The following is a 16,083-nucleotide window of genomic DNA, read 5'->3' on the forward strand; positions in this document are numbered from 1 at the left end:
GTTTTGATTCATTGTAGATACTCATTCTGTATTTCATGTGAATTATTGTTCTTAAGGGCGAGGTAATACTCTAAAGATACAGTTTCCACTAGGATTTTGACAGTGGGTCTCAGATTCCCAGCAAAAAAACGAATGGAACTCTCAAAGCTTTTAAGTTTTGGCCAATATGAGCCATCTCAGCAGGGTAGAGTGTGACCCTGACCTGCCACACACCACCTCCCACATTCTGCATAGATTACTGCCCGAACATTTCTGACAGTAACTTAGGTAGTGGCAGACAACGCTCCTCCAAAGTTATAAACCAATCAAGAAGAAAAACAATTCCTCCGAAAAAAATTATGTAATGGAACAAATACCACAAATGAAAAATCTCCAGACACTGAGGGGAGGCATATAAGTGTGTGAGAATCTGAGTGGAAAGATGTATTTATAGAAGCAGAATTTCAAGTAACTTTTCCTTTGCTAAAAATGCCATCTATCAGGATTCTCACTTCTGAGAGTCAGAAACTTGGGGGATGTCCTTAAGGTAAACAAACTGCAATGAACAGTAATAATACAGTCCAGAGCCAACCATGGAACATAGAGGTTTTTTTAACTACAAAAAAGCTCCTTCCTACATTTACTATGGAAAATAAAACTTTTGGGTTGAAGTGTGGCTTTGCTTGAGTCTTTGAGCAAGGGCAGCATATTGTTGCACTGTCCCTAGAGCAAATTGTGACTTTGAGGCTCCAGGCAGGGAAAAACTATGTGCCAGGTATAGGCCTGGTAGAGTATAATTGCCCCCAACGTAGCAATGCTAGCAAATGGGTTGGAGAAGCTTTCATGGGCAGGGGGAGATAGTTGCTCTGTACAGTCTGCTGCAGCCCACACAATTACACATGGTATGAGTGACTGGTCTTAGGCTCTCTTGCCATGAATTGGCACTCAGTTTGAGCAGGAAACAGATGGAAGTACAAACAATATTTGACCACCTTAAACTTAAGGGATATCCATCCATACAACACACCTTCTTAGGGGAGGCTGAACTCCCCCACTCCTTCTTTTGGAAAAGGTTCCAGAATGGAATCATAGGGTTAGAAAGGACCACAAGGGTCAACTTGTCTAACCTCCTGCCAAGAGGCAGGATTTGTTATGTCTAAACCATCCAAGACAGCTGGCTATCCAGCCTCCTTTTGAAAACCTGCAGTGAAGAAGCTTCCACAACCTCCCGAGGCAGTCTGTTCCATTGTACTACTGTTCTTACAGTTAGGAAGTTTTTCCTGAGATTTAATCTAAATCTGCTGTGCTGTAATTTGAACTCATTGCCTCTTGTCCTGCCCTCTGTGGCTAGAGAGAACAACTTTTATCCATCTTTTTTTTTATGGCAGCCTTTCAAGTACTTGAAGACCACTATCATGCTCTTCCCTCCGCCCCCCCAATGTTCTAGTTTCCAAACATACCCAATTCCTTCAGCCTTTTGCTCATCTTTGTCACTTGCCTCTGGATCCTTTCCAGTTTCTCTACATCCTTTCTATACATTGGTGACCAAAACTGGACACAGTACTCCAGCAGAGGCTTAACCAGCGCCGAGTTGAGCAGTACTATCACCTCCCGTGACTTGCATGCTATGCCACTGTTAATGCAATTTGCCTTTTTTTTTTTTTTTTTGCAACACCATCACATTGCTGACTCATGTTGAGGCTGTGATCCACCACAACTCCCAGATCTTTGGCAGCAACATTGCTGAGAAGCCAGTTTTCCCCCATTCTGTATTTGTGCATTTGGTTTTTCTTCCTTAAGTGTAACACCTTACATTTGTCTTTGTTGAATTTCATTTTGTTGTCTGTAGTCCAGTTCTCCAGTTTATCCAGATCCCTATGAATTTTAGCTCTATCCACCAAACTTGATCAGTATGGTCTCTATACCTACATCCAGGTCATTAATAAAGATGTTAAACAACACTGGACCCAGAACAGATCCCTGTGGAGCCCCCTTGAGACCTCCCTCCATTCTGATATCATTCCATTAATAGTTACTCTTTGTTTGCGGTTGTTTAATCAATTATGTATCCACTTAATTGTAGTTCTGCCAATCATGCATTTCTCTAGCTTACTTATCAGAATGTCATGTGGGATTGTGTCAAGAGCCTTGCTGAAGTCCAGGTATATTATGTCCACTGCTTTCCTCCTATTGACCAAACCAGTTACCTTATCAAAGAAGGAAATCAAGCTGATTTGTTCTTGGTAAATCCAAGTACTGAGAGTCCAAAATGTGATTCCCTTCTGAGGGCCAAATCCAAACAATAATGATTTGTAAATGTATGGAGAAAGGATCATGTCACAGCTTTGCAGATATATGAAAGAAAAATACCTGTGAGATAGGCAATTACAGCAGCCTTGATGTGGCTTTCCAGCTTCAGGCCAGCCAGGTCATATCAAGAGGATCCAATTGGATCTCTTTTTTTGATAACAGCAATGCCCAGAAAATTGTTAACAAAAGGAACAAAAAGTTGGGAGCACTTTCCAAGGCTTTTACTTCACTCCAAATAGAACCCCCAGGACTGTATGATGACATGACATATTTATGAAGGTGTTCCTGGGATGGGCATGCATGTATGTGGAGAATGTTGGCAGGATAGCAGTCTCATTGAGGTAGACTACCAACATAATTATGGGGAGGAATCTTGAATTAGTTTGAAACATCACTATATTTCTGTAAATTTATTATAAGATGGGTCAGTCACTTGGGCCTGTAGCTTAGTCACTCTTCAAACCAAAGCCACAGCCACTAGGAAAATGACCTCGAATTTAAGAAACTTAAGTTCAGAAGAATCAGGTAATTCAAAAGGAGCTTTTATCAGCTTTGTCAGAATCACAGGTTTAATATCCCATGACACATAGGTTTTTTAATGGGAGCTTTGAAAAATGTCAAGCCTTCCGTGAAACTGAGAAGAGGCTACAGAGACACTCGTTCATTTTTGGCCACATGACCTGCATTGAGTTATCTTTTAAGCTGGTCTTAAAAGAGACATCAAAGTGAGAAATCCTGTTAGAGAGGTATCTCCAGAGAAGCAGAATTTCAGGTACATAATTTTCATTACCACATATAATATTTATAAAAAGTAGATGTTAAAATTAATTGTTTATATTTGCAACATGCCAGTGTGACACTTGCATCACAGATATGTCTTTTCATACTGTGCAAAGAAGCACTGTGGATAGGAAATATTTCACTAGTACAGAGTTGCTACATTTGTCAGTGGTGACTGACAGCCTTCAGGTTAGCAGTGCTATATTTATATGTATGTACATATACTCCTTTTATTTAATTTTTTATTTTTCCCTACTCCTCTTTCTCTGTTGTTAATTTATCCACCAATAAATTGTGAAACAGCTAGGCCTGCATTTAAATATTGAATCCCAAAATTGTGATTTTTCTAGGAGGAAAAGACTTTCACTCCTATTAAGTTAAAGTCTAACCTTTCACACATGTTTTGTATCATAAATGTTATTCAAAATTGAACTACCATGTACCAACATATAAAAAGTATCTAGCTGAAGGATGGGAACTGTTCCTGTGTATGCATGGCTAACTGTATGATTGATGTTTCCTTACGTTTTTAGTTACAACTTTTTTGCTAGCTTTGCATATTTTAAATTATTTTTGAGTTGGGACTTTTGTAGTCTGGTTGAGATCATGTCTGTGGCCTGACCCATGATGTCAAGCGTCTCAAAATATTTGGACCTGCTGACTGACAGGCTATATATTTTTGGATCCATGGACTTTCTAAACCCAAAATTACTGGAATGGGAGATACTTTATTTGCATACAAGTGAACTAATCAAATCCCATTGGGCGATGCAGTGACTTCAGAAGGGGAGTGTCCTATTCTGATCACCTAAGAACACCTCAGGAGGTCTCCCAAAATGGGGAAGAAACTAGCTAGGTCACCATCGTCATAAATAAAAGAGAAAGAGGAAGCCATTGCTTATCTGATTCCTTGCTTTGGGCTGCTGCAAGGCTTTTAGTCTCTGGCTATGGAATGCACCATGCCTGACAAAGGCTTGTGCTTCCTCCATCTGGCCATCGGGGGGATGAGTCCAGTAGTGTGCAACATCAAAGAATTGACATCTACAAGCAAGTAACTTCTAGTCATCTAGAAAGTCTGTCAATGTCAAACCAGCAGCACTGAAAAAAACACCAGCTATTCTTTTCAACCATGTGCCGTCTTCCTGAAGCTGAATGAAACCAGTGAGTGTGTATGTGTGAATAGAACCCAGAGAATTTATCCAAGAATGGCATCTAACTAATAGTTCCAATACCTAAAACGGTCTCGGCTAAATAATATATTGCATGGATTAGGAAGTGGTATGTTTAATTCTGGAAAATTAGGTTATTTTCACCTAACTTTTTAAAATTTAACAAGTTGTATAGAATGGTATAATCATAGAACTGGAAGGGACCTCGAGAGGTCATCTAGTCCAGTCCCCTGCACTCAAGGCAGGACTAAGTATAATCTCAAATTGTATTGAGTGTTTCATGTAATCTTATGTGGGAGAGGAGGGGGAGAGATTATCTATTGCCTAAACATCTATAATACTTAGCATCAGAGAGAGAGTCTTAACAATAGTTTCAATTTAGGAGTGATTTCACTCCCTACTCCCAGTATCAACCACTTGGATGTAATATATCAAGTAACATTGAGATTAATAATGCCCTGTGACTTTTGGGGCTGATAATTAAACAAGATTGCTGCCTTTCCAAATTGTTAGATAAATCTTATAAATGTTGATTTATTTGATAGGGTTTCATCAACCTAAGAATTAATTTGGTTTTATATTAAGCCACTCTGTTTTAATTTTCTTATCTATTTTATTTTATGCTTTTTTGGATAGTGATGTGGTTTAGTTATAAATACAATTATATACAAACTAGAAATATATATAGTTAGAAATCTGAGTAGTTTGATTATTTCTTTCCCAGATATCAGGGTATCAGACTTGAGGAGCCTGAGGGTAAATAAGAGTCAATTCTGTGTCCCATCTCGTGGTGGTCCTTAGAACAGCTGCCATAATCCTCACATAACTGGTGCCAAAACCCGAGACACTGTCAATTTTTGAAGGAACGTTGAGTTATGTATAGGTTATCTGTTTGAATAAACAGTGTAGGTTCCAGAAACTTTGAGGATTTGAGGTGGATACCAGCCTGTCAACCTAAAGGCTGGCCAGTTCAACATAATAAGTACTATATCCTCTTCTTCCTTGTGTTATACCCATCAGATGGGTCTACAATTGCTCTCCCTCCAGAGTGATCTGTTCAATGCCAAATCACACCACATGCTAGCATCTCTCTTTATGACATCCCACCATGTCTTCTTGGATCGGGCTTCTCTTTTTCCTTCAGCCTTGCTTTGTTGGACTTCTTTGTAAGCAATGTGCTTTACGTGACCAAACCATCAGAGCCTACACTCCCTCATTTTTTCATCTACGGGTATTACTTTGAGTATGTCTCTAACATACACATTTCACATGTGGTGGTTCTTGCTTACATCACTCAACCATCTCAACATTTTCATTTCTGTGGAACAGATCGTTTGTTCATGTTTCTTCTTTGTTGCCAAATGCTGAGTGCCATACATTAAAACAGGATAGACCACCATTTTATAGACTTTCCTTTTAATCTTACTGGTATCTTCCTGTCATGGACTACACCACTTCTCTCTCCGTTTGAGCCAGGCATTTATTATTCTAACTGTAATTTCACCCTACATTTCCCTGGTTTCTGAAATCCAGATACTTGAAACTTTGCATTTTCAATATTGTCTGTCCATCTAGTTTCAAGGATAATTCTTCAGTGTTTGGATTATTGAAATTACAACATAATCAGTCCTCTACACCTCACAAAATGGAAATCTCCATCTTCTGCCACTCTCGCAGGTTCAGTATAAAAGTACATATGTGTGCATATGTCGGAACAGATAATAAATATGTATTATGAGAGAGATGGCATTCACTTTTAGAACATGTGGGATTCAAAACTAGTGAAGATTCTGTCAGTGAAAAACTAGAGGCACTGAAGTTCAGTCCTTTCTTTCTTTGTCTTTAGTACCATTAGAGACACCTAAAACAGTTGGACCTGTTGCTTACTTCTTTCTAGCAGAAGTCATGTCAGTTTACTTGTCTATAAAATATTTTGGACATACATAATGCTATTTCTATAGCACCAATTATTTTGAAGGTTTTGAAGTACAGAGAGTTTGCAGTCCTAGGTGTTACCCACTATTTTAATTATAAATTAAAATAATAAAATACAATAAAATTTAGATCAATTCTCTTGTGTGGCCTTTTCCATCAAGGATAGACTTAGCAACAATGTGAGATAGCTCATGTCACTTCATCAGCAAGCGTCAGCTGTAACACTTACTCCTGAGGGAATTCTGCGCTGAAAAATTACAAATTCTGCGCACAATATTTTAAAATTCTGCAAGTTTTGAGAAAGAGTTCTGCAAGAAGAGGAAGTCCCGTCCTCTCCCACCTCCAGCTCAGCCAGGACTAGCAGCTGATCCCGGTGCAGGGTAGGAGCCACCGGCTGGGGTGTCCCCAGCCCAGCAGTGATTTACCTCACCGTTGATTGCTCCAGGTGCCTGAAATGATGTACCTGCACTGCTAGGGAGGGGTGCATGACCACTCTTGCAGCTTCCTTTGCTTCCCTGTCAAAGTCATTTTTCTGTGGGGAAACAAAGAAATCTGGGGGTCATGAATTCTGCACACGCGTAGTGGTGCAGAATTCCCCCAGGAGTAAACACTGCTGGTGCTATTTCTTGAGTTGAATGGTTAGTTTAGTTTCCATGACAATTCATTCGTTATCTTCTCTGCTGTGTAGACCAATTGTGATGTGGATGCTTGCCCACTGAAATCTGGTTTGAAACCCTTAACTGAGGTTCTGGCACATTGTTAGAAAGGAAATGATTTTTCACGTTTTATTTAAAAATGTATTGACTTGCAATTTTAAATTCTATTTGTGTATGTTATTAACGGACTGTCAAACTTTTTCATAGCATAGACTATATCTTAATAGAGAGATTATTATATAGAACTACTTCCCCTTCCATTCAGGACTGTGTAAAAATCCTGTGTTATGTACACAGTAATTGTTTACATGGAAAATTAAATATTGTCTTAATATTAATTTGTCTTTTAATAAAGTTTAGAATCTGGAATCAGTGAAGATACCTTGGTTTCAGACAGATCCCAAGGGGTCCACAGGCCACAGTTTAAGAATAAATGATTTAGGATATTAAATAGTGTGGGGTTTTTTAATATTTAAATACATGTATTATTTGTGACTGTAGCTCTTAAAAATGTACATCCTTTGTTGGTACTACTGGTTCACCTTCTAAGGTATCTCTGAGAGATATTGGGGATATGTTCCTCTGTTTTCATAGCTCATATTTTGAGGCAGTTACAAAATATTAGCATATATGTGCATATAAATTATAAATGTAAGCATTATATAAGCTCTCTTGCTGAGAAGTTGTTCCCAACTTTAAAAATCCTCTAGTAAAATAGAGCTAAAATTAAAGCTATCTGTTTAAATCAATGTAGGAAGAAGAGGAGGAGGATGACGATAGCGATAATGAAGAAGGTGAAATGGATAGTGACGAGAAATATCAAGTGAAAGAACGCGTAGCTAAGAAGTTGAGAAAAGATAAAAATGAAAATGTTAAGCTACCATTTAAAGAAGAACCAGCAACTGAAAAGAAAACAACTAGTCGCAGGTAAGCAACATGCAATTTTTTCCTGATTTGAAATTATTTATTTACAATAAGATGTTTAACTGCTCATCTTTAGCATTGCTTTTTACTATGTTGTAAGTTACATATCATATTTGAATTGCTGTAGTTAAAAATTTGATTCCCCCTCCCCTAAGAATTAATTGCTATTAACTTCAATGATAAGCACATTTCTTAATTTTTCATCCTGCAGTTGAATTCAATATTTGATTTACTGCAGGAATGGTGTTAGGGTAATTATATAATTTGTATTAATTTTGTGTGGGCTTTTGTTGTTCCCATATGCAGGAATAAGGTGGCTGTGTTAAAATCATGGGATTTGTAACTTTGCTGATGTCTATCTGATGTAATAGTTTACTATTTGATTCACCATAGAGAGTGAATTCAGCTCAGCCTTTCTCAGACTGTGGGTCGGGACCCTAAGGGGGGTCATGACCAGGTTTTAATGCGGTCTCCATGGCTGGCCCAGAGTTGGAGCCAGAGCCCCACCATCTGGGGCCGAAACCCAAGGGCTTTAGCCTTGGGCGGCAGGGCTCAGGTTACAGGCCCTCCACCTGGGGCTGAAGCCCTTGGGCTTCCGCTTCGGCCCCTCATCCGGGGCGGCGGGGCTTGAGTGGGCTCAGGCTTCAGTTCCTCCTCCTGCGGTCATGTAGTAATTTTTGTTGTGAGAGGGGGTCACAGTGCAATGAAGTTTGAGAACCGCTGAGAATGTGATGTGGTCAGAGATGATAGCACATTGTAAAAAGTAGCAAGATAATCTAGGTGTATAATTAGTCCACTTCATATGTGATAATAAAATTTTACAGGTTTTTCTAGCTAAAAACTATTAAATATGAACTCTGCAAGTTTATCTTGTAACTGAAATGTTAAGCTGTAGTGATCCCTGTTGAGAAATATACGGGCTAAATATTAAAGACCTGTTAGTCACCTGTTAAAGCCTGTTCCCACCAAGTAGAAAAAAATATCTGAAGTATATTCATATCTCCAGTATAAAAGATCATTAAGGCTGCGAGTCTGTCACGGAGGATGTGGGAGCTCCCCAGAGCAGCAGTGCTCTAGAAGCAGCTAAGATTTAGTCAGGGGTATTTATAATAAAAGTCATGGACAAGTCAGAGGCCCTGAATTTTTGTTTATTGTCTATGACCTGTCCATGACTTTTACTAAAAATACCTGTGACTAAATCTTCGCCTTAGGGCTTGTCTTCACTACCAGGGAGATCAACGCTGCTGCAATCAATGCAGTGGGTGTCAGTTTAGCAGGTCTAGTGAAGACATGCTAAATCAATGGCAGAGTGCTCTCCTGTCGACTCCGGTATTCCAGTTCCCGAGAAGAGTAAGATAAGTTGACCGGAGAGCATCTCCCGTCGACGCAGCGCAATGAAGACACCGGGGTAAGTCGACCTAAGCTATGTCGACTCCAGCTACATTATTCACATAGCTGGAGTAGCATAACTGAGGTTGACTTACCCCAGTAGTGAAGAAAAGCCCTCAGTTATCATTTATCAGAACAAGTTATACATGTGCATGTATATGTGCTTTTAAGCATCTGTGCCTGAGATGATGTACAGGGAGATGATATTATGGGTGGATAATATCAAACTTATTAGGAATTGTTTCACAATATGTCAATAAATGTGGACTCCAACGGTTCTTGACTAAATAATTTTCTCTCCACAAGCACTAATCAGCTATCACAAGATCAGCTTATATGTGTATTAAGTTGACTAAAATTAAATTAAAAGTTACTTTTTTGACAATTTTAATTTGTAAATTCCTTCGAATTTCACTGTTTTATGTGCTCTTAATGTAGCTTTTGAAATGAAAGTAAAACTTACCCAACCCTGCTACCAGAAAATTGTTGATGAGTGCAGACAATAGTTGGTTTTCCTCCTTCAGGTTCAGCTTCCACCCTTAACAATGGTTCTTGTGTAGATTTGAGGAACAAAGTGTTCTCCTTTAACTCTCTCATCCTGTTCAGTCACCTATCTCAATTGCTCCAAAGGTGGTGAAGCCATTTTAAAAGTATTGTTTGTAGAACCAGCTACATCAGTGGGTGTGTAGTGAGCTTTCAATATAGCTATTTAAATAACTTAGATTTGAAAGTGGTGTTGGCTGTCCACAGAGTAAGGTAATGCCTTGGGAAGAAGGGAACTACCAGAGCAAGAAAGAAACAGTTCAGAAGTCATTCCTTCCCACAATAGACACACATGTCACTTTTAATGGCATTTCTTGGGCCACTAGGGCATTTTTTGCTCATAGAAGCTGGAAGTTGTATAGCTGGCAGTGGCAGCTTGGGAGAGGGTAGGAAAAACTCAAGAAATACAGATCTTTATTATACATTTGGACATTAAATTAATATGAATTTAAAACATATTCTAAATTGACAAAACAGTTCAGAATGTTTTTCTCCTATTTTTTCTTAAATAGTTATGAAATGTTTTTCATAGTAGGTTATGTTCCATGAAATAGCAAAAACAATTTTTTTAAAGTGACACACAGCAGAATTACAATTATTCATTAATTTTTGTTCAGCGACAGTCAATGTGTAATAGATTTACTTAACCAAATAAATTTGCATTTTTTTTTAAACTAGAACAACCCAAATTAGATCAAACAGTAGCATGCTTTTAATATCCACATCAGAGAAAGTCAGCCTCCCATTAGTTGGGGAAAAAACCCACAAAACCTATAAAGATATCATGGTTTAACTCTCAAAAGTTCATTTAAACTATAGATTGATTTTACATATTCATTTTATATTAATTTGCTGCACATTTTCTGTAAAATTGTCCTGCATCAAAAGACTACCCAGTGAGACTGATATAAATTCTGTTAATTCACTAAAAGCAGGCCCTTCTCTCTTTTTTTCTTTTAAATGCAGGGCTTATAGGACATATAAATAGGGTGACCAGATGTCCCGTTTTTAAAGGGACAGTCCCGTTTTTTGGGACTTTTTCTTACATAGGTGCTTATTCCTCCCCACCCCCCGTCCCATTTTTTTCACAGTTGCTATCTGGTAACCCTATATATAAACAATGTCTGAAGATTTACACTCCAAACTTACTGAAGGTTGCTTTTAAAGCAGAAGTGCTGAATTCTTTTTCTTTCAGGAAAATTTGTCAAATTGACACATCTAGCTAATTCATTATTAAGCCCTCCAGCCTTGTTATCTGTTCCACATTAAATAGCCATCCAAGAACTGGGAACATCAAAGGGAGTGTCTCCATTTTTCTGAAACAGCATCTCTTCAGGTATAGGGATGGCAAACAAAGAAGGTCTTTGGAATAGATATAAGGACACTGAGAAGAATCTTTGCGTCCTATGTTTGGCCCTGGAGAGGTGCTTTACAGACTGTGTGTGATTCTATCAGTTTTAAGCATTAGTGGCCATAGGTATGTGTGTACAATTGTCATCACTGTCTTGTTTACTGTACCTGTAACATTAAACTCTAGAATCTGTTATTTTCCAACTGATAGGAATCTGACATTCTCTGACATGGAAATTAAATGCATTCCACTGTTCGATTCAAATTCTTGTGATGATATGGCGAGCCCATTATCATGTTAGATGATTCTGTCTTGAAGAATGAATTCTTCATGTGAATGCATGGGAAACAAGTGATATGACAGTCTCATGAGATTTCTCCACCTAGTCTAGTCCAGTCCAAGCTTCAGTTGTTCAGAGCGGGCAATGCTGCAGGAGTTGTCTGTCAGTAAACAGGGAGTTGAATCAGCAGTCCATGACTTCAGTGGGAGGTTCTAGTAGCATTTTAGTGGGCCAAGGAACATCTGCTCTCTATCATAGTTATTCTGTTGTACCAATAAAATAAAAACCAACAGGATCTTTTAAAAGGGGATGAGGCAAAATGCCACGTTTATTGTGAATACAAAAAGAAGCACAGTAAACAAGTAATCATAAATATTCTATCCCATGTACTCACACAAAATACCAAAAGAAGCAAAGTACTAGACAGTTATATTTACTACATTCCATTCACTCACACACACATACACATACAAGTTCTGCAAAGTTGTTATAGTTATTAGCCTAGAGGTTGCTCATGCCAAGTTACTGGCCAGGTAACCTGGGCACGAGGGTGGAGCCGAGCCTTTGTCAGATGTGCATCCTATGCTCCTGGAGGGTGGTTGCAGAACCAGACTCAAAGTCCTTAGTCTTTAGGGTCTATTTTTATAGGAGTTTATTCCTATGCCAGTCTATGGGGGTGGCTTCATCATGCTGTTGCTGAATCAATCAGCAGATGGCACATCCATGATGGCTGCCAGATGTTATCTTGTTCTTTGGTTCTCCCATCGTTGGGGCTGTTGGGTGGATTCCAGTCTGCCCTCCGGGGGTCATCCGGTTATCTCCACTTAGCGCATTCTTCAGCGATCGATACTGAAGTTGTAACTCTTAGGCTGGCACTCCTAACCATTCATCTTCTATTCACACACAACATCCATTCACATGCGTTCCCTAGCTTTATTTCAACATATATCTCTTTTGACTTTAACCACTCTTAGGGTGTAATGAAACTGCTTAACCCCCTTACCATATAACATACATAACAAGCAAGATAAAGAACGCGAGAAGGGTGGGAGTCTCTGTGTGCTGTTCCGAGGAACAGTTGTTTCTGCAAGCTCTTATCTTTTCTGAGAGCAGACTCTCTGTCCCAGGATGTGCTGACACAATTAGCAGTTTGGCCTTGTAAACTGCTCACAGGGAGAAGAAGAAAAAGGCCTTCTAATTAACACTACTTTGGGATCTCTAAACTATGTGGTGGGGTGAGGGGTTACATTCAATCTATCTACCATACATCTCCTTATGGCATTAATACAGAAATCATACAGAAATCCTTTGGTATAGTCCGACAATTCATCTCATCAGAAATTTAAATATGCGAGCAGAGTGTTTGAGCTTTTAAAGTAATTTATTCAGAATAACGGCTTCTAAGTAGGTAACTTTTTTTTAGCAAATCTACAGTCAGTTGGGTCTGTCTTGTCGAATGGATTTTGTATTAAAAGAAACAAATCAGAAAGTGGAATAGAGGAAACAATAGACACTTTCTGACATTCATGGCACCAACATCCAAGTCACCACTTCCTGTAAATACAATTATATTCAGAATGGTTAAGCTAATTTTGGTTGCTTCAGTATGTGTCAGACCTTTGGTATATGAATCTTCTGACTTGGAAGACCATCCAATTCAACATTAGTGTTGAAGCATGAGGGATAAGAATTCTGTCAAGTTGTCTATATCTTTGGTGTATGAAAGGGAAATGCCAAAGTCTTAGTCTTTTAGACTCTGTCATATCTAAGCTCCTAAGTTCAGAACAGCTGGTTACATCAAAAGCATACTTCCAGATAAAAGAAAATGTCAGACTCGTACATCAGGAATCAAATTCAATTTTAGAATTCCATCAAGTTGGCCTTAAAAATGTCAGGCCTCTGCTTGTTAAAGGCTTGAGAGGGATCAGTTGGAGGTTTTATAGAGCGAGATCCCCGTCTAGTCTAATGGTTCTTTAGAATAGTGAATCATTAAAATAATTTCTTGATGTACGTTTATTTTCATCCTGTAGGTGGAGCTCGGGTAATACACATTTATAAATACAGTAGCTTCATTATTTTTCATGCTTTTTATTTACATGGCATACAGCATGCAGCCACAGTACAAAAATAAGCAAAGTAATACAGAGATGCATTGGTTACCTATAGGAACAGAAAGGATGTGGCCATGGGTAAAAATAGTTCTAAAGTCCCAAAATTGCAGGAATAGTCCACTCGTGTATGAAATTTCTAGAAGGAAATCTGAAGATCTTTATATGACTCAAGATATATTAAATAGAATTTTTTCCTTATTCCAGTTCTGGTCATTAAAGATCTCATGATGTTTTTTAAATGGGTAGAAGTGTTTAACTTTAGTATCCTGAGCCAAATGCTTCACTTCACATTCTAAAATTTTGTAATTGCTGCATACTAAATTGCTATAATTGCTGAATAGACGTTGCATGTTTGTTTCACCTGAGAGATGGCTACATTTCTGTAGCAGCTGAAATGATTTCTCTGTATCACTTCCAAACTTCTTGATAAAATTGCGTAGCATTTTGGGGTTCTGTAGGCTGAAAAGTACTGCCACAGTGCATGTCCTCAATTTTGCTGTCAATTAGGAGCTTAACATCCTTAGTAAGGCAATATTATGCTGCACAGCATCTATGAAATAGCTGTCCAGAGTGGCTGGGCAGTAAAGGAATGGGAAGAAATGTTTGAGATTACTGAATAATGACATCTGAAAATCAAATGGAAGGTCTCATGTCTTTGGAATTAACCACACAGATCTGAAAACTAGTGGTGGGAGGGATGTTTCCTAGTTCTGTTCTTAGTCATCTCCTGTAATCATTTTAGCTGCATGTTAAAAAAATTAAATGTCTATTTTTCTTTTGCTTGGATTATAACAAGGCCAGTACCTTTATGTCTAAAAGATGGTATTTTAATAGTACCATTTGCAGCCATCTCGTTGTTTCTTGTACTCTCCCATCTCTCTGTTTGTACCCATCCATTCTCTTGTCTTATACTTGGATTGTAAGCTCTTTGGGGCAGGAACCACCTTTTTGTTGTGTTTGTACAGCTCTTAGCACAATGGGGATCCTGGTCCATGACTTAGGCTCCTGGGTGGTAGGATAATATTATTAGCACATAAGCCCTGCTCTATGCTAGGCCTATTTCAGAATCTACAAGATAAACTAGCTAAAAGCTCTGGTAGAATAAAGTAATATTTTTTTAAAAGGTGTATACATTTAAGACACCATAATACTTTCTAAGAATTTGGATAAATATTAAAAACACACTGGGCATGCCAGAAAGATCTCTTAAAGGATCATCCTACAAGGAGGCTTCAATACCGCAATGTAAAATAGCCAAAGTGAATTTCATGGAGGAACTTTTTGAATTGAATTATTTTAGATCCTTTAATTCAAGACCCCATTTACTCTTCCTAAGGTTTCATCAATATCTATAAATACAACATTAGGTCATTTTTATTCATAAACACACTCGCTTAGGGATGATTCCCTGTTAGAGTTATATTTTGAGACCTTATCACTTAGTTTTTAATGCATTTAATGTGTACCATGTTAATTTTATATTCTATTTTTTAATCAAAATGTTGTGGGGTACCAAGTCAAATGCCTTAAAGAAATTTAAGTATATTACATATGAGTGTCTCCTAAATAATACTGAATAAGGAAGTGACTGAGAAATTATTCTGAGCCAGAGGCTCTAATTACTAATTCAAAATGTAAAAGAAGTGATGCATCACTGATTCTTGTTTTTGGAAGTAACTTCAATTATACAAACTCAGTTCTAATTAACATACTTGCTCAGACGTGTAAATGTGCATTTTTGTTAAACATGTTGGAGAAAAAAGTTAGTTGTAATACAGAAAACATTAACTTTGTACATTGAAATTGTGACATCTTTAAAAAATGCTGGTAAAATATACAGCTAATAGTGGTGACCCCTTTCACACAGCAAGCCTCTGAGTGTGACCCCCTTATAAATTAAAAACACTTTTTAATATATTTAACACCATTATAAATGCTGGAAGCAAAGCGGGGTTTGGGGTGGAGGCTGACAGCTCGCGACCCCCCCATGTAATAACCTCGCAACCTCCTGAGGGGTCCCGACCCCCAGTTTGAGAACCCCTATCATAAACCGAATGTTCTGTGCAATTTTGTACATCACACTGCAGTAGAAATGGGAAAAGTTCCCAACAGTATGTGAATGAATTTCACAAGTTCTGTTATACAAACATAGGGAATACAGTGAAATTAATTATTCCTAGATGTAGTTGGAATCTCTCTAACCTCTAATGTAGTCCTTGCAAACAGGTTTAAATAAAGACACATTTATTTAATCCTTTCCCCCTAAAAATGCAAAAAACTAGTTATGGGTACACCCTCAAAGATTCGGAGGTTCTTGGTCCTACATATTTAACATTTTTATCAATGACGTAGATAAAAACATAAATTGAGGGAGTGGTAAATAATGAAGAGGACTGGTCAATGATACAGAGCAACGTGGATCCCTTGGTAAATGGGGGTTCAAGAGAACAAAAAGGGTTTTAATAAGGCTAAATGTAAACATATACATTTAGGAACAAAATGTAGGCCATACTTACAGGCAGGAGGCAGTGTTATTCCTTGACTTTAGCAAAGCTTTTGATACGGTCTCCCACAGTATTCTTGCCAGCAAGTTAAAGAAGTATGGGCTGGATGAATGGACTGTAAGGTGGATAGAAAGCTGGCTAGATCGTCGGGC

At 38.2% G+C, this 16,083-nt stretch overlaps 1 protein-coding gene across 2 annotated transcripts in view; it reads left to right on the forward strand.

The window, feature by feature from the left end:
- Nucleotides 1–16,083, forward strand: part of LOC135880534 (spliceosome-associated protein CWC27 homolog) — a 210,076-nt gene that overhangs the window by 36,986 nt on the left and 157,007 nt on the right. For both annotated transcript variants that reach the window (XM_065406860.1, XM_065406861.1), the window contains one exon: nt 7,584–7,756. In XM_065406860.1, coding sequence (XP_065262932.1) covers nt 7,584–7,756 — 173 coding nt within the window. The remainder of the gene's footprint in view (nt 1–7,583; nt 7,757–16,083) is intronic.

The sequence above is a fragment of the Emys orbicularis genome, chromosome 6, assembly GCF_028017835.1.
Source record: "Emys orbicularis isolate rEmyOrb1 chromosome 6, rEmyOrb1.hap1, whole genome shotgun sequence".
Taxonomy (NCBI): Eukaryota; Metazoa; Chordata; order Testudines; family Emydidae; genus Emys; species Emys orbicularis.